General features: G+C 39.4%; 1 protein-coding gene across 1 annotated transcript in view; it reads left to right on the top strand.

Annotated features, from left to right (window-relative positions):
• The first annotated feature begins 1279 nt into the window (after positions 1–1279).
• LOC127432437 (ubiquitin-associated and SH3 domain-containing protein B-like) overlaps positions 1280–22600 on the top strand; it is a 41061-nt gene continuing 19740 nt past the window's right edge. Inside the window, exons 1-2 of the mRNA XM_051683517.1 lie at positions 1280–1883; positions 22531–22584. Coding sequence (XP_051539477.1) covers positions 1756–1883; positions 22531–22584 — 182 coding nt within the window. The 5' untranslated portion in view covers positions 1280–1755. The remainder of the gene's footprint in view (positions 1884–22530; positions 22585–22600) is intronic.

The following is a 22600-nucleotide window of genomic DNA, read 5'->3' as shown; positions in this document are numbered from 1 at the left end:
TGATGCCGTGTACAGTATTCAGTGATATGCTTAGAATATGAAAACATGAGGCAGTGAAAATGCATGTTAGATCCAGTGTACACAAGACCTCTCTCTGTCAGAAGATAACCATATATCAGAGTTCTGTCTGATATCCAAAACCAGTCAACATCAACAGCTTGTTATGTTACTTCACTCTCCTACCAGCCCAAGAGTCAGCAGGGGGAATACAGAAGAAGGCAGGAGATGAAGTGATGGCAAAAATGAGTAGAGTTGATTGAATAATCTTAATTGCGTCTTTCTCAGTGCTCAGTCTGACCAGCACTAATTCAACAAGTGTTACTATACCATGCGAAGTCAATGGACAATTACTTCTTCACAACATCGTCCCATGACACTGAAGACCTTGAAATTGAAATTCTTTATTTCTAACTGGAGACAATATAGCTCAAACAACATATAATTAAACAATTTGACAAATAACAATATTAAAAATGAGTAAAAAATTATTATATTAAAATGATTTATGTATGAATAATAAAATAATATGAAAAAATAGAAAGACATGAATTAAGACTTTGTATGTAGGTATGCATGTATGTACAGTATGTTTGCTCTATTTTAGTAACACACACACACTCTCAAGCACAAACACAGACTCACAAACACACACACACACACACACACACACACACACACACACACACACACACACGTTGCCTTTGAAAAATGAAAACAGAACTTTAGAACCTTGTCATGGAATGTGGTATGTAAGTTTCTTTCAAAATTATCAGAGAAAGTCATGATAGACAGGTGGTAGCTTTTTTTATTGTTTTTTTTTTATAGCTATCAGGTCATCACTCAGAATGATTTAGAATAGCCTACAACACCTTCCTCTGACTGCTTATTGAGGGAAGTACAGCAGAATGCAGGAAAAAATGGTTGAGTATTGTTTTTGGAATACAATATCTACATCTAGTGCCTGTATTCTCCATTTATAGCCTTTAAACAACAGCTTGGACTCTTATTTAGTTAAAAACAAGCTAATTTCAAGACGTTGACCTCATGTCAGGTCGTCATGTGTGTCACCCAGTGTAAGACGCTCAAAGCACAAGACTTTCGGCTAGGCGGTCGGTCGATCAGACGCTTGGTTTTGGCACGGAGTTCCCACCACATGAACTCCCGCCATAGTCCGGCCTTCCAGACTAACTGAACGGCTCTGTGTTACAAGCGCAGATATGCTCTACGTCACTTTTCAAAACTGTGGGGCCAAGCGAGTGCTGTCTGCTGATAGGCTGCTTCCACCATCAGTCAAGCGCCATTCATAAATAAGTCATCTCGAGGAGGAACCGATGTAACAAGTATCTACAGATTACGCTCGCGACGCACCTGCTTCAACATTTCTACACATACATTCAGCCGCGAGAGGCCCAGGCAAACAACATTTCTTCCCGTCGCAGACAGCGAACACAGTGGTTGCTGATACGTAGTGCAATCGAGATTGACTTCCGACTGGTGACCCCTTTTTCCATCTGTAATGACATGAGCCTATGAGCGCTCCAGCAGGAAGCTCAAATAATTTTGTTTAGAAACATTGTAGCGCGTACGCCAAGACTTCTGTCTGTACTACTGCGGGACTAATGGATAATTTTTTAATCATCATTCAATGTAGATTGTAGCGCTTGGTTTTGATGTTGTTTTAAATGTGTGCCGTGACCGTCCTTTTGGGCAAAAGTAAGCAAATCGTTGTTCTGAAGCCAAATGGAAAGCTGAACCATGGCAGCAAAAGACGACCTATATGCCAAAGTCGCTCCACGGATGCAGCGGCAGAACCGGCCAGGAACTGTCAAACATGGAAATAGTCTGGACGTTTTGCTGTCAATGGGCTTCCCAAAAACCAGGGCGTAAGTACCAGAGTTTAATCTCTCGCTACAGACCCGTTAGACTGAGCATCACGCAGCTGCAATTACAGCTGGAAATGTTAAGAACATGGGCGCATGTAAAATGCCAAACCCTCATTAATCATGGGCTATAACAATGGCAGATTTTTAAACGCAAGTTGCCTTTGTAATGGCGTCTTGTTTGTTGTTTTATTGATTAACATGTCGAAGTGGGAAATGGGTTTAATCGTCAAAGGGTTGCAGGGTTTAAAGTTTTTCCCATTACCTCATCAAGTCATTTTCTTAAACTCGCCATACATGGTCTCCACTGGAGCCGACAGCATGTTTCTGGGCTACCAGCGCTTCCTCGAGCGGATGAGCCGCGCGTGAGGTTGGCACCGCTGCGAGGTCACATCATCGCTGTCCATCCTTTTGGCACTGTGTCAGCGCATCCGAAGCTGAGACACAGCCATAGCATAGATTTTCCTGGCATGGGTCCTAAACATACATTGGACTTTATGCTGCACCGAAATTATATTTAATCACCACCAGCAGTTTGCCAAAGAAAACAATATTTTAAAGGGATAGTCTGGGTTCAATACAAGTTGAATTCAATCGACAGCATTTGTGGTATAATGTTTATTATTACAAAAATAAATTTTGACTTGCACATCCTTTTCTTAAAAAAATAAAAAAAAATCTGGGTTACAGTGAGGCTCTTACAATGGAAGTAAATGAGGGCCAATTTTTGAACGTTTAAGTACTCACGGTTTTTCAAGTATAGCCACAAGACATAAAGGATATGCGTGTAAACATGATTTTAGTGTGATAAAATCACTTACTAACAATTGTTGTGATAATCAACATTATGCATTCGATTGAGCTTAACTTGTATTGAACCCGGAATATTCCATTAGGAGAATTCAATTATTTTTAAACACTGAAGCAAATCAAAGCAAATGTTTTTTTCAGTAGATCAGGTTTTTACTTTGACCCCACCCTGAAAAAAAAAAAAAAAAAAAAAAAAGATATTTTTAGGAATGTGCTTTTCTCTCAATTAAAGTTTTTATTAGGGATTGTTTGGTCAAGTTTTCACATTTGAATATATATGTGCCAGAAATCATATATATATATATATATATATATATATATATATATATATATATATATATATATATATATATATATATTATTATTATTTTATTATTATTTTTCATTAAATATGAGGTATTCTTTCAATAAATAAATAAACTAGCTTTTTCAAGATTTTTTAAAGAGACAAACTGAGCCCAAACATTTCTGATTGCAGTGAATTTAGATTTTTTTTCTTCTTGGTGGCAAGTTTACATCAGCTGAATTTGCAAGAATGTTCAATATATAAAAAATCCAAAGTTTTAAGTGTACAGGCAATAAAAAAACTTTTACAAGATTGAGAAATATTTGATTTTAATGGCAACGCAGCTCTGGCCCAGTTGGGCAAGTGACTGTTCTGTATGGCCCAAAACTCTCTCACACTAGCCCCGTGCCAGTGGGCCATCGTTATTGTTGAGCCCTGTGACAAACCACATTTACTGCAGAGTGTGTCTTTGTTTTAGATGGTAAAATCACCAATGCTAAACATTTCCATCACTTTTTTTCTTTGAGGAAGACTATTGGAAAAGGGCATCTCCAGCAGCATTGGGTTGCTGTCAGTGAGGAGCTAGATACTCATTCATCAAAATTACAGTTCTTCTCTACCTATTAAACACACTCTTTCTCTCTCTTATTTTCTCTCTATCGCTCACATCTTTTCTGGAACTTTTATCTTGGGCTTAATCCTGCAGTTTCCATAATCTGCGTGGAATCCTCATTGTCGGTTATTTTGTTTTTGTGATGAGATTGGAATTGTACAATCCAAATGTTACTTTCCACATATACTAATCCAAGGAGAGCATAACAATGGTGATGGGGCAAGAAATCTTATTGTGTGTGCCGGGTTTAATACAATCTTGATTGATGGAGTTTATGCAGATCAAGGCTGCCTATGGACATTTAATCTTATGCCTGAATGTATGCAGTCAGTGTATTAAACTGGACATCAAACCTTAGACATGAGTATTCTTAACATTTGGCCAAATATTTTTCATTTGCTGACATCAGAAGCAGTGGTATGCACTCTTTTCTAGCCTTCTGGTTAGGTCCTCTACACTGGACAACTTTTGAATAGTTTGTGCTCAAGTATTTGACATCAGGTAATATGCAGTTGGGTGATTGACATTTTGCATTTACAGTATGTGGTATAGTAAATTATCATATTGGAATTTCAGTCAGTCAGATTCTTCCATACTTGAATTGCTCAAAATATGTTTGAATGACATCAGAATGTCTGGATGTAACCAAGTGGCAGTGGGTTTGCTAGCTGGGAGTTAGACAGTATTTTATGTGTAACACCATATTAAAGATCACCATAATATAGATTGTGTTCGGATACATGGGAAGGAATTATGTAACTTCGTCCTTTGGAGAAGAAGGAGAAAATAAATAGAATAGACAAGAATTTATGTTTTCATATAATTATGTTTATGCAAAAGAGAGCAGCTTGGCACTTTGTAGATTTTTTTGTTATATTAACAAATCAGGCCAGAAAACAACACAAAAAAAGGTAACTTTTAAAGGAGATTTAACTGTTTAAAATTATGTAGTTTGATATACTGTAAATAAATTAGCAATGCTAAAATGAAAATGACTTACAAAAGATATTTTTAATTAACTTGCTCAAACCATGTTTTTCACAACATGTCCATGTCGACCCTGACATTTTTTATTTTGGGATGCGGTAGAGGATTGAATTGCATGTGTACAGACACAGATACAGTAATGGCTACAGGGAGTGCATTTTGCATCAAATTATGTCATGAGATCAGGCTGAAATTGTTACAGATGTTACATTAATTGAGCATAGCATACCAGTTCTCCCCTACATTTGGATAATTATGTGTTGTTTTAAATGTTAACAGGATATTATTTTAGGTTGATTCTTACATCTGTAGCATTTCTGTTTATCACTAGAATGTATAAACTAAGATTTTTTTTATATTTGATATTGGTAATTGGTTATAATAATAATAAAATAAATATATAGCATATACTTTTAAAATATAATTTTCAGGTTTTATTAGGTTTTTTATTTTCCTTCTCACCTTTCATGCTTAATTGTCAACCCACATGTAATCAATTTTATTTTGAACAGACTTCAGAGGACTGACCAACCACAACAGCTTATTTTGTGTTTGAGCACTACTCATTCATTTGTTTAGACCTACTACAATGGGGAGCAGTTAAAGTGTCAAAATCACTGTGATTATAAATGGGCACTACCGCAGTGTGTTCTTGGTCGTGTACTACCTGTGATGGACTAGAGACTCTACCCTTGAGATGTTGCCGGTATAAGGTGCCTAGTGTCCAGTTTGTTGTACGGTTGGTCAAGTGATTAATGTGAAATTATGTGAGTTCTTCTAATAAAATTGAGTATAGGGATGTTAAGACCATCAGTATGTAAACCTGTGAGATAAAATAAGATATGCTCACCTCTCACCTTCTTTATAGCACTGAGTAGAGTGTTAAATTATCATGTAGTGGTTTGATGTTCTTTCAGTGTAAGACCTGTTGCAATTCTATGCTTAGTAAAAATGCGATGGTGTAATCGGCTTTTCAAATCAAAGAATGGATTTCATTGGTGTCTCTGTGGCAGGGCGGAGGGTGAGGCCAGGTCGTGATTCCACATACCTGGCCCCTAATTAGGCTCATTAAGCCCGAGAGGGATAAGGCCGACCGGAGACGGCAGTGTGACAGAGAGAGTTACGGACAGCTGTCCGACACCTGTTTATGTTTGTGTCTTTTTGCTTAAGTTTATTATTAAACTATTATTTATAATGTTAAGCTGGTTCTTGCCTCCTCCTTTCCATTGAACTGTGTTACACTGGTGCTGAAACCCGGGAAGGAGGAGGGATGTGTCGTAGTAGAGTCCTCGCCACTACATCCACCCCAACGGAGCAGCCGCGGCCATCCTCCGGGGGACTGAGAGTGGAGGAACAGCCGCCGACCGCGAGGGGAGGAGGGGCTCCTAACTGACCGCTTGGAGCGGTCAGGGCCGCTGCCAGGGGCGGAGGAGACCCCTACCAGCCACTGAAATTGCGGCGGGATATTCTGTCCGCCAGGGGCCGGAGGACTGCCTCCGATCCGCTCGGGGAGGTGCGGCTGTCGTCCACTAGAGGGTGGAGGAGTGGCCGAGGACCAGGCTACGGCGTATCGGAGAACCGGCGAGTAAATTTTTTTTTTTTCACTCTCCTCTCTCTCTCCCGCTGCCACTCCACGTTGGCCTTTCCCTCTCTTTTTAAATATCATCTATATTTTAAGTTGGTATCATCACCGTTATGGTGTGTATATACCATGTTTTTTGTTGTTGTTGTTTCCCCTTGTCCCCTCCCAGTTCCAGGAAGATGGGGATGACCTGCCGGCATGAATGCTAGAAGCCACTTTTGTGTCTGATGACTCAACTGTACACTGAAAACCCTAATAAGTTCATTGCACTCATTTGATTTAAGTAAACTCATTCTCTCAATTCCATTGAGTAATGGGGTCTCCCAAAACTTTGGTATTTAAGTTCAATTAACTTGGTTTTCAAGTACAGTGAACTTAACTATTTAAGTTGCATTAACTACATGCAAGTAGACTTAACTCAGATTTGAATTTAAATGTTGTTTCTACTGTTGTACATTTTAATTGAATTGATTCAATTGTAGATCAAACAACAGCACAGCTCAAATAAAGATGATAACTGATTCAGAATCAGAATCAGAATGAGCTTTATTGCCAAGTATGCTAACACATACAAGGAATTTGTCTTGGTATGTGTAAGCATACTTGGCAATAAAGCTCATTCTGATTCTGAATCAGTTATCATCTCAATGAATCAATTCAATTAAAATGTACAACAGTTATTCTAGGTCAGTTATTAAATAATTATTTACAGAAATGCATATATGCACTTCAGCTGTACATGCACAAAGAGAACTGAGATAGTGTGACCAGGGTCCAGTTTGACCAAAGAGACACAGATCACCCTAATGGTAACATTACACCAAACAACTATTTGCAACAAAGCATAACTAATACAACAAAAGAGCTAAAACATCTATGAATTCTTAATAACAACTATTTAAATTTCCCATTCTGTTCTCTCTGACCAAGGAAACATAATTCAAGCAGCAAGGGATTGTGGGTTTTCCCCATATCCTCAATTTTGTACTCAGTAGTTTGAGTTATTAACACTTCAAATCTTAAGTCTATGGATTTTTAAGAAAAATAAGTTCAGTGAACTTAAATATTTGAGTTATTAGTCCAAAACTTGATATTTCAAGTAATAATTAAGACAACTTGATTTTTACAGTAATGACAACTTAAGGGTTTACAGTGTATGTTGTAACTTTAAGTGTAGAAGTTCTGAAACCTTGCTCTTTTTGGAGATTTTCGTGTCAGATTGTGATGACCATATTTATCAGCAGGCTGTCGGTACAGTATGTGTGTGTGTGTGTGTGTGAGTGTGTATTGAGGTCAGTTTGAGTGGGAAGCTCTCACACGGGGTGGAAACACTGATGTTTCTGTATCCCGGCTGCTGAGGGACTCTTTCCAGTTTAGCCTGCTGATGCAGGGGTTGCACAGATTTTCCGCTAGAGAAAGGAGTATGAAACATGAGTTTTGAAAGGCGAGTGTGAGTCTGTCTTAATGTGGGAAATATTCAGTTCAAAGAACACAACTGTGTTACTAATGTGAAGCTGAAAAAGTTCAGTTAATGTGTCATTCAAGGGTTTCTTAAAAAGGATATTGTGATAAAGACTGGCTATATTAAAAAGAGTAATTAAAGATAATAATTTAAAAATTAAGATGATTAGTATCCTTTCCAAAGTCTGCCAAGAGGAATTTCTGCTTTTACTCAATTTCAAGTAAATACTGTGTAAGAAAGTGTTTAATTTCAGTTTATGTGTGCACTCTCATTTGTTATAGCCTAATGAAACTGCATTAACCTAGGCTATGCCACATATAGTTTATTTTGGCATTATATTGGCCATCAGCCACCACGCTCTCTAGTTATTATAATTGGCCATTGAAAAATCCATATCAGTTGTGAAGTGAATGAAAACCTAACTGTGTTAGTGTGCATGTATTTGTGTAGTCATATTCATGTTATCCCTCACCTGCAGGGTGAGTTTTCTCATTTTTGGATTTTGTTGCATTGATCCATTTTACCTGGCATAGAGTTTCTAGTGCTGAAGAAAGGTTTACAGCCACTCAACAATGTTGTCTGCTCTTTATTATGCTACATAATTGTATTTGACTATTCTCGGATACTTAATAATAACACATCTATGACTCAAAGACATTTAATGACAACAAAGACTTTGCTTTGTGTGTCTGGAGCCATCACATGATGAAGTTTTCTCAGAGGAAATATGGGAAGTGGGAAGGCCATGATAGTGCAGTATCTAGGCTTAAACTCAACAAAACCCAGTCAACCCTTTCTGTCCCACACGGTTCTCGCAACCAGCTGACATATCCAGTAACCAGGAGTTTTGTAATATAACAGTTAAACAGAACAGTGTCAAACATGTTTAATAATTCACAGACAATGTAGAAAATTAAAAAATAGGCATATTCCTCATTGAGCAGGAAGACTCGTATTTCACTTACACCGATGCTAAAAGTATTAAATCTAGAAAAGATTAACAAATGGCTTCAAGTGTACAAACTTGCTATAAGGCTTATATAATGTGCTCATTCATTTGTAAGAAATAAAACAAATTAGTTCTCTTTAAAATCTCAATTAATTCTCCCAGACGGCAGTGAGATTAAATGAAGGTCAAAAGGAAACATTTGCCGAAGTCTCCTGCACTTCAGATTTTTCCTCTGATAAAAAGACCCTGGTAATCTGACATGTCTCTAGTTTCAGAAGAGAGCTCAACAATGTCATGCACTGGGCTCAGATTTGCTTAAATACCATCTTCAGTCAAAAGTCAGAGATTTAATTTTGAACTCAAATAATTCTCACCAAGTTTTCAAATGCAAAATTATCTGAGCTATATCTATAATAATTGTCTATCTCTAAAATCTTGCTGTATGTATACAACAATTTTATTTTTCATAAGGAATTTTAGGAGAAACATCAAAGACATCAGCTTAACTGAGAACTCCATGAAGTCTCCTGAGCTACAAAAGAGCAACCACTGAGCAATACAGTTGTTTTCTTCTGGTCAAAGGTGTAATGGTCTTCCATTGTATGTTCTTGGCCGCCCTCAGTCTATAACCTTCAGTCATTTTGACCTGAGAAAGAGAACAGAGCTGAAATCACAGCCCCAGTACTCTTGCCCAACAGAGATTGCTGGAAGTTTTCCAGTGTTGCCACAGTTACTTAGTAACTTGGGTATTGATAACTTTAAAGAGTCTCACTTTAAGTTGATTAATCATTAGGAAATGCTGTATCTTCACCGTTAGTAAAGCACGCTCACCGAACACTCACTTTTCACTGTTGGCGAGGTTTTTGTAGTAGCACTGTAAAATCATATTTTTACTTTAAAGAAGGTTGAATATGTGTTAGAACTTAATGTTGTTTGTGAACAGACACGCATTCAAGTGCTCACGCACACAGTACTCCTACGCTCCTTGTAAATTCACAGTGCAAAGTTTGTCCGCTAAGAGGAAGTGCCCCATTTCAGGAAGTGGTTTGTGACCTTTAGAGTGTGCTGTGGCTGCTGGGACATAAAGGAACCCATATGTGCTGAGACACACAGAGAAGTGGGGGTGGAAAAACGCATGCATGCACAGAACTTCAAATAAAGCGAGGCACATGCATAGACATATTTGCATAATCTGAAATACCATGGCAGGCGTTCACAGAAACTATATTAAAGAGCAAGTGGCAAATGCAGATATGTATACACAGCCTCCCCTGATAGTCTCAATAAATATGAACCCACATACAACCATACAAATATCTGTACTGAAATTCGTGGGTAATGTAACATATGTATAGAAAGACAACACAAAGGAACAAACAGTTCAGACAGCTTACATTTAATTTTATTATGCAGTTAAAATTATTTTCCATAATGTGTATTGTAATATCCCTGCATCAAAATACTATATTTACTAGACTTTTTGTTATTATTGTCAAATCAAATTAATTTGTGATTTCCTTCAATTAATGGAATGGGAGCTTTTATAATCTTTTGTTGTTTTGTTTAATTAACTTTTTTTGGTGTCTGTGGAGGTTCATATTAATTTACCACAGTTTTATTTTAGTACCAATAATTTTTGTAACTGTGGTATTTTGTATTTGTGTTGTGTTCTGTTCTTTAGTATCACTGTGGCAGACCTGTTTTTAGATAAACAAAATGTGTTTTCGCTTGAACGCCCCATTTCACCTGCGGGCTGCGTGAAATACTGGTCTCATGCAGTATCAGAAACGCACAGAGGAGAGCAATGGTCCGTCAACAGTTTCACTAAATAATAGATTAGATTTTGTTTTGTTTCGCACCAAACCTTATCGTATGTTTTCATAAAAATTATGAGTCTGATAGAAAAATGTATCAGACTTCTGAATTATACTTTTGCGGCCTTTTAAAACTTGAAGAGGTGGTCACCATAAACTGCCATTGTATGACATCACTGAGCACAGTTTTGTTTTTTGTTTTTTCACAATTTCTCCCTTTGTGTTAAGAAAAAGAAAGAAAGTCATATTGGGTTATAACAACACAGGCGTGAGTAAACAATATAAACAATTGTAATTTTTGGGTGAACTATCCCTTTAAGCATTCTTTTTAGGAATCTGGTCATTTATTTGTGATGTAACAGACAACAACTTGTCATCAACAAATGTTTTTACTGTTATAACATCTCCTCTGGTAAGAACCCTTGTCCTGATCATATTTGAGCCGAAGTAAACAGTGAATCTGAGAACATGAGATAGACACTCAGAATAAAGCTCAATGTTTCCGGATGAGCTGTAATGGAAGAAGCTGCAGTGTGATTATGATGATGTCTAAATGTAACATATCACTAGCTCTCTCGTGAAGGAGAGACCCCTATTATAAAGCCGGTTTTGACATTCTTGAGCCTGGAGATGTTAATTGCCCCAGTGTGTGGAGTTATGCTCTCAGGTCAAGAACGTATTGAATTTCGTTTTTGCTGTTTGAAGGTCCCTCCTCCCAATTTTCCCGTAGGACGTTGAGCACGCTGTGTGGTCGATGCCCGTACAATAATTAAAATGGGGAGAACCCCTTGGAGACTTGGGGGACCTCTTGTACTGCAAATAATAGGGGCTTGAGCCACTTGTCCCAATTTCGAGCATCTTCGTGCACGAACCTACAAATCATATTCTTTAGGGTCTCATTAAATAATTCGACCAAGCCGTCCGTTTGGGGGTGGTAAACACTGGTCTGAATCGATTTTAATCTCCAATAATTTGTACAGTTTGCATAGTGTAAGAGACATGAACGTAGTGCCCTGATCATTTCTTTCTGAATCCCCACTCGTGAGATAATTCTGAAGAGTGCCTCCGCAACACTTCGAGCTGAAATGTTGCACAGAGGCACTGCTTCCGGATATCGCGTTGCATAGTCCACCAGAGCCAATACAAAGCGATGTCTGCGTACCGTCCGCTCTAATGGCCTAACAAGGTCCATACCAATTCTTTCGAAGAGGACCTTGATTAATGGAAGGGGGCACAATGGCATTCTTGGGGTGGCCAGCGGATTCACTAGCTGCCATTCATGGCATGCCACACACCACCTGCAAACATCCCTGTGAATGCCCAGCCAATAGAAATGGGCCATTAAACGGTTCAGTGTCTTTTCCTGCCCTAAGTGACCCGCCATCGAATTATAATGAGCCATCTGGAATAACATTTCCCGATGGCTCTGCAGTATTAATAATTGGGTTGTATCCTCCTTTGTCTGAGTGTCCTGCGTCACTCGATACAACCGATCCTTGATAATTTAAAAATACGGATATGCGAGTGCAATGTCTGGCTGGAGGAGTTGACCATCAATCACTTTCACTTGATTGGGGTCTCGTCTCATATCTGCTCCTGCGGGAAATCCTCTAAGGTTTGGGAAGCCGAAACTTCCCCCTCCCTTAAGTCCTCTTGACATGGAGCTGATGTAGATGGCCCTTGCACAGCCTCCCCAACTAGCGAATCACACACCACACACCGATTCGTTTTGTTGCAGGACCCATCCACACATATCCCCTCAATGAAGTTGTAAATGCCGACCAGTTCGTACCCAAGATAAGTGGATGGGAGAGGCAGGGACTAACCGCAGCCTCGACACTATGCTTTTGTCCCTGAAATTGAATAATGACTGTCACTGCAGGGTAATTTTGAAAACCACTCATTCAGATTTTTTCTTCGGAGCCGAGCGGTTGTGTTCAGCGAGCTGAATTACTCTGCCGATCCATTCACCTCGAAAAGCTGTTGGATTTTCGGTGCATTATAGTGGCTTCTCCCCCTCTTGCACTGGTGAAGTGCAGAGAACACCCCTGGGCGCTTCAGCAGCTAAATTAGTATATTCTTCCTACTGAAAGAGTATATTTTCCCTTCTAAAAGAGTGGCATTAACAGAGAGCGTCTTTTTAAAGATCCTCTCAGTTTGTGTATTTCCTGGTTGTGGTCGTTACCTCTCCGCTTCCGATGGCCATGATCGTGGTCTTACGTGCTTGGGCGCTGCCCAGACAGAGACAGCGTTCGTTGATGGGTCATTTTCTTACTGCAAGAGCGTGACCATGGCAACGTTGCGGTCGCAGTTTTTCCTTCGTTAAAGGGAAAAACCACCCCAGCGGCTCCCCGCCTCAGTCCTTCTACCTACGGGTTTGAGGCCGTGTCGGTTAGCACTGGGGGCGATTTGGGGACCCCAATGGGAGCCACTCCGGCAAGTAACTCCCCACGGACCTCCCATTCCCCAGTATGCTCACTTGCCCCGCTGGGACGAGACCGCCGGCTCATCTCAGGGTGAGTTTGTGGTCTCGTTTCGGCGCTCACGAAGTGGATGAGCTCTCGATTGCAGCATCGAAAAGCGGGCTGTCCAGTCTGATGCTGAGGACTCGACTGGGCTCCCATCTTCAGGTGCGGTCACCCAGTCACAGCTTGACGCGCAGCTGGCAGCCATGCTTGCCCTGGCGGCTCCGTGTGTTGGGCTGGAGTGGAACCCTCCACCCCCCCCAAACGGGCTATGTGCCCAAGGTTCCCACGACCTCTTTTAGGGATCAGATGGTGAACCTGCAAGCACTGCTCCAGGAGGAGGCAGACCCAGCCTTGGCGTTGCTGTGTCTGGTGCAGCTCTTTGTCTGCTTTGGTGGACTGCGGAAATGAAGCGCTGTCTCCAAACAGAGGATCGCCCACTGAGTCATTGACACCATCGTGATGGCATATCATGCTCAGGATGTGTCGCCCCCCATGGGGTTACGAGCCCACTCTATAAGGAGTGTAGTGGCCTCCTGGGCCCTGATCAGTGGCGCCTCTTTGGCAGACATCTGCAGAGCAGCGGGCTGGGCAACACCCAACACTTTTGCAAGGTTCTACAATCTCCGGGTTGAGCCGGTTTCGTCCCGTGTATTGTCAGGTACGAGCAGGTAAGTTCCGGGACAGCTGGCCTGGTGTACCGCTTGCGCATAGCGCCTTTCCCCTCCCCTGAGGTGAAGATGTGCGCTTTTGACTCCCAGTCGTGTTCACAAGCTGTGATCCCTGGATGACTTTGCTCCTTAGCCCTGTGGCAGATGAGTTTGCGGAGAAACTCGCTGCCGGCCCAGTACGTGTGCTAATTAGGCCCTATACTGGGGTAGGTGCTCCACATGTGCTGGTTCCCCGTAGGTGACCCCATGTGATATCTTCCGCTAAATCGTTTCCCTGTCGGTAAACTGCGTCTTCCTTGGGCAGAGGCCCCTCTGCCCCCGGTTACCATGTTTGTAGAAACTCCTCCCCCCTTGGGTAGGACCTACCATGCGACTTTTCCATATGACATACTTCCATCAAGACTCTGTAAGACCATGTGATGTATTTCCACTCAAAATACCCCCCCCCCCTTTTCTCTGGGTGAGGTGTGGTCTCCGTGGTGTCTTCCCCTTGGGAGTGACACCCCCCCGACGCAGACATTTATGGCCCCCAGTCGGTTAACAAATTCCACTCTTTTTGGGGAAAAAAAAGAGGAAAAGAGGCCACGGCTGGGCTAGCCTGTCCCTATAGTTGGGCAATCGACTTGTTCCCGAAGGACCGCTCGATGCTCATAAGAGCATTGGGGGAGGTTACGTGACGGCCTGGTGCGCTGGCTAGGAGGCACACAGCGGTCTGCCCGTCTCGCACCGCCAATCCACGTAACACAGTTCAGCTAGTTGTGGCGTTTTGTATAGGGGCCCCTAGTGTCACTACATCGACACAATGTCGAGTGAGCGAAAGATAGGGAATGTCCTGGTTACTTTTGTAACCTCCGTTCCGTGATGGAGGGAACGAGACTTTGTGTCCCTCTTGCCACAACACTGAACTACCCGCTGAAATGGCCGTGACCTTGTCTCGGCTCCTCAGCACAAAACCTGAATGAGTGGTTGCATACCAGCTCCTTTTATACCCGTATGTCCGGGGGAGTGGCATGCAAATTCCACTCGCCAATTCCCATTGGCCTTTTTTCAAAAAGCAGAGGTGTTTGGGGCTCCCAAGAGTGACCCCTAGTGTCACTACATCGACACAACGTCTCGTTCCCTCCATCAGGGAATGGAAGTTACGACAGTAACAGGACGTTTTTTTTTGCATGAAAACCCATTTTCTTGGTGCATCTTCTGATTCAGTCTCTGTTTATGCCCTGTTGGTCTTCTCAAACAGTGTCATCATCTGCCAAGTCTCATGCACCATAACCAAGTGAGAACACGTGCACAAAAGCTGTGAGTGTCTTCCCTGTACTTTTAACATAATAAGCTGTTAACTAGTGGGGGAGAGAACACGAGATGTGTGTGAAAAGATCTGCATGGCCAGCCAACCCTGTTACTTACAGACTCAGAAGGGCTTATTGTCAGAGACTAACAATTGTGCATGAGGATATGTGAATGGCAGAACAATCAGAGACATCACACACTGCATTCATTATTCTTATCTCTCATTTTCTCTGTGTGGGATGGAGGGGAATTAAAAAGAAAGAAAGAGAGAGAGAGAGAGAGAGAGAGAGAGAGTGTGTGAGATAGTAAGTCAGAAACAAGAATTATGATGTCATGTTAATACTTTGACAAAGACAGTGAAAGGGAAACACACACTAAACTGGTTTGTGGAGTGAAAATATGAGTAGTAAGAAACACACAAATGTCTTTTCAGATGTGTTTCAGACGTGGATTGGGCCTTATTGTTCAATGAAATTCTGATAATTGGCAATGAGAACACCAGTTTGTATGTACAGAAGGGGTGAAAAGTCTAATTGAATAATAAAAAAAAAAATGATTGCAAACAATCAGGATAATAATTTAAGCATTTCTTAGTATTTGGCATGCCCCATTTTGCTTTAATAACAGCATGCACTAAAGCTGGCATGAACTTTACAAGTTATTACAAAATCTGAGTTCATGGCATGAACTACATCAATGTTTTTCAGGGATGCAAACTCATGAAATGTGAGAACGAGAGTTGGTGAGTTAGGTGAGTAAGTTGAGTAGTTTGCATCCCTGAAGTTATTTTTATTATTATTATTATTTTTTTTTTCAAAATCCAAAAACTTTCTCGTTTATTTTCAGGATTTTGAATTCCAGATTTCCAATGTCTTCTCAGACATTTGCCCCCCCCCCTCTTTCTTTCACTCACTCTCTTTTTCTTTCTCTCTCTCTCTCTCTCTCTCTCTCTCTCTCTCTCTCTCTCTCTCTCTCTCTGTGTGTGTGTGCTGTACTGAATGGGGATACATGCTAAATTACTCTTCTGTAAACAGGAAGTGACTATTTCCCCATACAGTTTGAAGATTGGGCCAAAGGAGTGAGAATGATGGTGCAAATATGCACTAAAACAGCAGAAATATGCCAACTTGTTCACTATTTTCTATGCATATATCACAAACTTAGAACTCCACCTCTCAGGAAAAGGGTAGGCTCAGGAAAATGGGTAGATTATTAACCGACAAACAGAATAAAATAAAGATAAATGTATATCTTTTTTTTTTTTTTTAAGTACATAAATACTCAGTCATCCAAGCCCACACACACATGCACATGGAAACAAATGTACTCTCTGGACCAGCCTCTTCATCCCTCTTAAATGCTGCAGAGGAAATACAGGTTAAAAATACATCATTCAGTTCCTGCCTGGAGCACTGACCAGAGGGGAAGGGAGGAGGAGATGACCTGTAACACAATACAGCTCATAAACACACACACACACACACACACACACACACACAACACACACACACACATACAGTATATAAACTCAGCAAAAAAAGAAACATCCTCTCATTTTCAACTGCTTTTATTTCAGCAAACTTAACATGTGTAAATATTTGTATGAACATAAAAAGATTCAACAACTAAGACATAAACTGAACAAGTTTCACAGGCATGTGCTAACAGAAATGGAATAATGTGTTCCTGAACAAAGAGGGGGTCAAAATCAAAAGTAACAGTCAGTATCTGGTGTGGCCACCAGCTGCATTAAGTACTGCAGTGCATCTCCTCCTCATGGACTGCACCAGATTTGCCCATTCTTGCTGTGAGATGTTACCCCACTCTTCCACCAAGGCACTTGCAAGTTCCCGGACATTTCTGGGGGGAATGGCCCTCACCTTCTGATCCAACATGTCCCAGACGTGCTCAACGGGATTGAGATCCGGGCACTTCGCTGGCCATGGCAGAACACTGACATTCCTGTCTTGCAGGAAATCATGCACAGAACGAGCAGTATGGCTGGTGGCATTGTCATGTCAGGATGAGCCTGCAGGAAGGGTACCACATGAGGGAGGAGGATGACTTACCTGTAACGTACAGCGTTGAGATTGCCTGCAATGACAACAAGCTCAGTCCGATGATGCTGTGACACTCCACCCCAGACCATGACGGACCCTCCATCTCCAAATCGTCCAGGCCTCGGTGTAATGCTCATTCCTTTGACGATAAACACGAGTCCGACCATCACCCCTGGTGAGACAAAACAGCGACTTGTCAGTAAAGAGCAATATTTGCCAGTCCTGTCTGGTCCAATGAAGGTGGGTTTGTGCCCATAGGTGACGTTGTTGCCGGTGATGTCTGGTAAGGACCTGCCTTACAACAGGCCTACAAGCCCTCTGTCCAGCCTCTCTCAGCCTATTGTGGACAGTCTGAGCACTGATGGAGGGATTGTGCGTTCCTGGTGTAACTCGGCAGTTGTTGTTGCCATCCTGTACCTGTCCCGCAGGTGTGATATTCGGATGTACCAATCCTGTGCAGGTGTTGTTACACGTGGTCTGCCACTGCAAGGACGATTGTCTGTCCTTCCTGTCTCCCTGTAGTGCTGTCTTAGGCTTCTCACAGTACGGACATTGAAATTTATTGCCCTGGCCACATCAGCAGTCCTCATGCCTCCATGCAGCATACCTAAGGCACATTCACGCAGATGAGCAGGGACCCTGGACATCTTTCTTTTGGTGTTTTTCAAAGTCAGTAGAAAGGTCTCTTTAGTGTCCTAAGTTTTTATAACTGTTACCTTAATTGCCTACCATCTATAAGCTGTTAGTGTCTTAAGACCATTCCACAGGTGCATATTCATTAATTGTTTATGGTTCATTGAACAAGCATGGAAAACACTGTTTATACCCTTTACACGTTATTTGGATTTTTACAAAATTATCTTTAAAATACAGTGTCCTGAAAAAGGGATGTTTCTTTTTTGCTGAGTATATATTATATACATATAATATTTTTAAAATTAAAATAACTTGCCATGAACAGCAATTTTAAGTGTGCGTGTCTACACAGCCATCTGAACTTGACCATGCATGTATAAAAGCCTGAATATGTGTGTGGCCTAGGGTTGCTCCGATACCTAAATTTTGGCTTTGGCACGATACCAGCCCTGGTACCTCAGTATAGATTCTAACTCTGCTTAGGCAACAAATAAAAAAACCCTCAGATTTTTGATGAAATTACACAGAAAATTATTGAAAAAAGAACTGCATAAAATCTTATAGATAGAAATTATGCCTTTTCTGTTTTAATTTTTCTGGATTTTTGATCAAATTGTGTTTAATCAAATACATACTGTACAGCTTTGATCAAATAAAAATATAATAATTTATAAATAATTATTTTTGGTTAAAAAAAAGATGCACAGCAGAGCTTTACAGTATTAATGAAAACATTAAATGAAAACAATCTGATTACCTGAGGCTGCCATGTCTGAATCACAACATACTGATATTCAGTACTGGTATTCAGCTTTTGTGATATTGCCTACAGATTATAATACTAATAATATAACCATTTAATATAATATTATTGTTATTATGAGTATTATTGCTACTACATTGAATATTACACTTTTATACAGTAGTAATATTTTTCTGTCATAATGTCTTCAATTTCACGCATCCAGTTAAATAAATCTCTCATTTCAGTGGGACTTGTATTTTGAAAGTCCTTTGAGGTTCTTCCTGTTTTTGAAGGGTTTGTTATATCAAACGTTCTGCTACTCGTGAGCTGAAATCTCCGGTGAAAAAGGTCATTTCAGAGTTCACAGCCGTTTAAACACTAAACACTCTGTGGCTCTGCAGATGGATACTATTGGACATGGACACACTGCATGAAAATGCCTGTTTGTGTGAAGGAGATGACAGAGCAGAGCATAGCCTCTCATTCATTCTGTGGCTTGCAGCCCATTCTTCTGCTGTTTAATGATCACACTTGGCCATATCAAGATTTCTTTTTTTTTTTTCTTTTTTACTTAAATTATTTTCATATAGTCTTTGATTTCATCTTAAAACTCTCACATTACATTACATTTTGCTAATGGCAGCATACTTTAATATGGTACCGAAATTAACAACAAGACGATATCGTACCATTTAAACATTTTTGATATTGGGATATTTTATCAGTACCGGTATACAATATGGTGAATATGTCGTGAATGTCTAGAGTTTGTTTGTTAATTGGTGTGTCCGCTATTGCATGGGCATGCATACTTTAAACACAGTGTGCCACAACATACATGATTACATTACGGTGATTGTCATATGCTCTACTACACAAGTGAGTTTCTCTTGTGTCTATAAATGCCTGCATCTTCATTATATATTTTTTGGCTGATTGTGTATATACAGTATTTGTTTCTGCATTCATGGACATATGGCCGTGCATCATGGGCTTCCCCATCCCAGTATGCATTGTGGCTTTGTTTGGGCCCTCGGGGTTAGTTGGCGTGATGACCATTTCTCTGGGAATCCAACTAAATTTAGAGTAATTGAACGCTGTGCATAGACTGTGAACTGAATTACCACACAAAAATGCATACACACAAACTGTATTGTTGACTTTTCCCTAATGCTAAACTAAGGTATATATACTGTAGATCTAAAGTGAATCTCATGTATCCCCAATTTAATCAATCAATTAATTAAGTTGTCTTTCTGAGTGTTGTTTTACTAATGAATCACTCAGTATACTATTGTTATATTTCATATTTTGAAGATCAAGCATTCATACTGCATACTTGGTGTGAAACAGTAGAGAATCTGTAAGTCACTTTGGTACATCTGTTAAGAATGAATATTTGGCATTCATACTACATACAGTACATATTAAGTTTAAAGTATTAGAGGATCTGAAAGAAATGTAAATTGCTTTAGTGATACTTCTAAGAATATAAAGCATTCATACTGCATAATTAGTGTAAAAAGGTAAAGGATCTTGTAACTTTGGTACATCTTCTAAGAATATAAATATATGTCATTCATGCTGCATTTAGTGTAAAACGGTAGAGGATCTGTATCGTAAATTGCTTTGGTGCATTTGCTAAGAGTATATATATATAAAGCATTCATACTGCGTCCTTAATCTAAAATGTCAGAATATCTGATTGGTACAGTAAATTGCTTTGGTGCATCTGCTAAGAATATTAATATAAAGCATTCAGGCTGCATACTTAGTGTAAAATGGCACTGTATTGGAAACTGCTTTTGTGCAAAGAATGCAAATATTAAGACAAAATCTTACAGCACACAATGTAAAACTTTAGAATCTGTATCGTAGCTTGCTGTGGTTCATCTGCTAAAAACATATATTTAAATGTTTGCCTATTCTTAGTTTGCTTAAATACACGGACACATTGTCAAGCGTGAAATGGGGACCGCTTGATCACCAGAGGTTTCCTGTACTTTGAACAATCTGCATAATTCCTGTCATCTCTGACGTGTGACCTTCTCTTTTCTTATGTCTTGTCATGGTTTTTCTCACTTGTTGTGAAATGTTGCTCTGATTAATTTTTATTGTTGCATTAATGCATCATATAGCTTTAACTCGTAAGTAACATGACATCAAATGTCTGTGGTTACATTGAATCGACATTGTAATTGTATTTCCTTTGACTTCTCATACCTGATCAACACATCCCTAATCAACAGTCATCCAAGAAAATTTAGTGCTTTCCCCATTTATTTTTCTTTCAAGGGATAGTTCACTCACTAATCAATGTTATGTTATGATTTACTTACCCTCATATGACTTTTCCTCCATGGAACACAAAAGATGTATTGCATCTTTTTTCAATAAAGTAAATGGTGTTCTGCATAACATCTTTTGTATTCCACGGAAGAAAGTCATCCTGGCTTGGAATAATGTGAGAGTGAGTAAATAATAACTGAAGATTTATTTTTAGTTGAACTATCCCTTCAAGGTTTTTTTTTCTGCTTTTGTCGCTTTCGTCAAATGTCAGTCTGAATTTCAGTTTTACTGCATGGTTTCACAAATCCACTGTGCACAACATCTAATTTCCCCGGAGAGTCAGTGTGAGTGTATGATTTTTAGAGCTTTTTTAAAAATCCCCTAAATGGATTTAAAAGATAATTTAATCAGTTCGGAAAAAAGCCTTTGAGATGTCAGCTGACACATGAAATAACATAGTGAGTTTAGCGTGACCTTAGATTAGATTATGTGAAGTCTTACAGTACAGATGTGAGCAGAGAAAATAATGTCATCCTACACGTGAGAAGATTTTGTGCAATTATCCGTACTGAGTATGAATACTTACACTAACTCTGAGTGTGAGGGTGTATTAATGCTAGCCTGTGTGTGTGGCCCTAAATTATTGCACCATATGTGTCAGATTGCTTTTAATTACACCTTTTATTTCATATGTTAGAAAAAGAGAATAAAGGAGAGCTAGAGAGAGATAAAGAAACAGAGGGAGGAGAGTGTGGCGAGTGTCTCGTGAACTGACAGAGATAACACACATTTCCTTTTTCATCAGTTTTTCAAACCACAGACCAAATTAAATCACTTTTCCACTACAGACTCTTTTACCCTGACAACTGCTAAATGAGTAAGATTTGGGTAATACACTGGAGTATTAAGCATTTTAGAGGTGTTTACTGCTCTTTATCATACAGAACAAAAATATAATACATTTATATTTATTATAATATAATAAATATAGTTCTATTTTAACCATATTAAAATTTCATACTATATTAAAAATAATATGAACATCCATCCATCCATCCTATGTATGTATGTATGTATGTATATATATATATATATATATATATATATATATATATATATATATATATATATATATATATATATATACATACACACATACATACATACATACATACATACATATACATATATATATATATATATATATATACACACACACACACATATATACATATACATATATATATATATATATATATATATATATATATGTATATGTATATATGTGTGTGTGTGTGTATATATATATATATATATATATATATATGTATATGTATGTATGTATGTATGTATGTATATGTGTATACTGTTTATGTCTATCTGTCTGTCTGTCTGTCTGCACATACATATGTGTTTGTGTAGATTTATTTGTAGTGACTTTCATATTTTGTACATTTCTCGGTACTAGAAGCCTTAAACATGTGTGCCTGTTTTTAACATGTTCCAAATGTGAGCAAAGTGTATATAAATGTATGACACATTGAAAATGAAGGGAGGTAGATTTATATATCAGCACTGTAATGTAGCAAGTGCTTATTGGTGGGTTTGTCTCACATCACCCTGTTCTAATTAATCTGGAGAAGAAGGAAGCCTCCTCAATATTCATAACTGCCAGTAAACAAGTGATTATTCAGCGCAAATTAACTTTTCCAGGATTGCTCATGGGGAAAGGAGGTGGTATGTAGGTTTAACACCGAGTTTGTTTAGCCTTCGTGCAATTTTGTATGTGATAAATAATATGTTTCACATATAGAGGCAGAGACAGAAGAAGAGCATCTCAGTGATCTCATATTAAGATCTCTGAGCAAACTCCTCAGCACTAATGTACAGATAAACATCCTCCGGAAAGGAGGCCATTGATTTTGTGACCAGTGCAGCAATTGAGCGCTCTCTCTCTCTCTCTCTCTCTCTGTCCTTTATGTTTGTTATAGGCTAAAAGCTCTGGTTTCGACTGGGGGCAGAAATGTTCAAGCAGCCTGTGACTGGTGAGTGTGCATATAC

This window comes from Myxocyprinus asiaticus, chromosome 4, assembly GCF_019703515.2.
Source record: "Myxocyprinus asiaticus isolate MX2 ecotype Aquarium Trade chromosome 4, UBuf_Myxa_2, whole genome shotgun sequence".
NCBI lineage: Eukaryota > Metazoa > Chordata > Actinopteri > Cypriniformes > Catostomidae > Myxocyprinus > Myxocyprinus asiaticus.
This window is presented reverse-complemented; position numbering and strand designations above follow the sequence as displayed.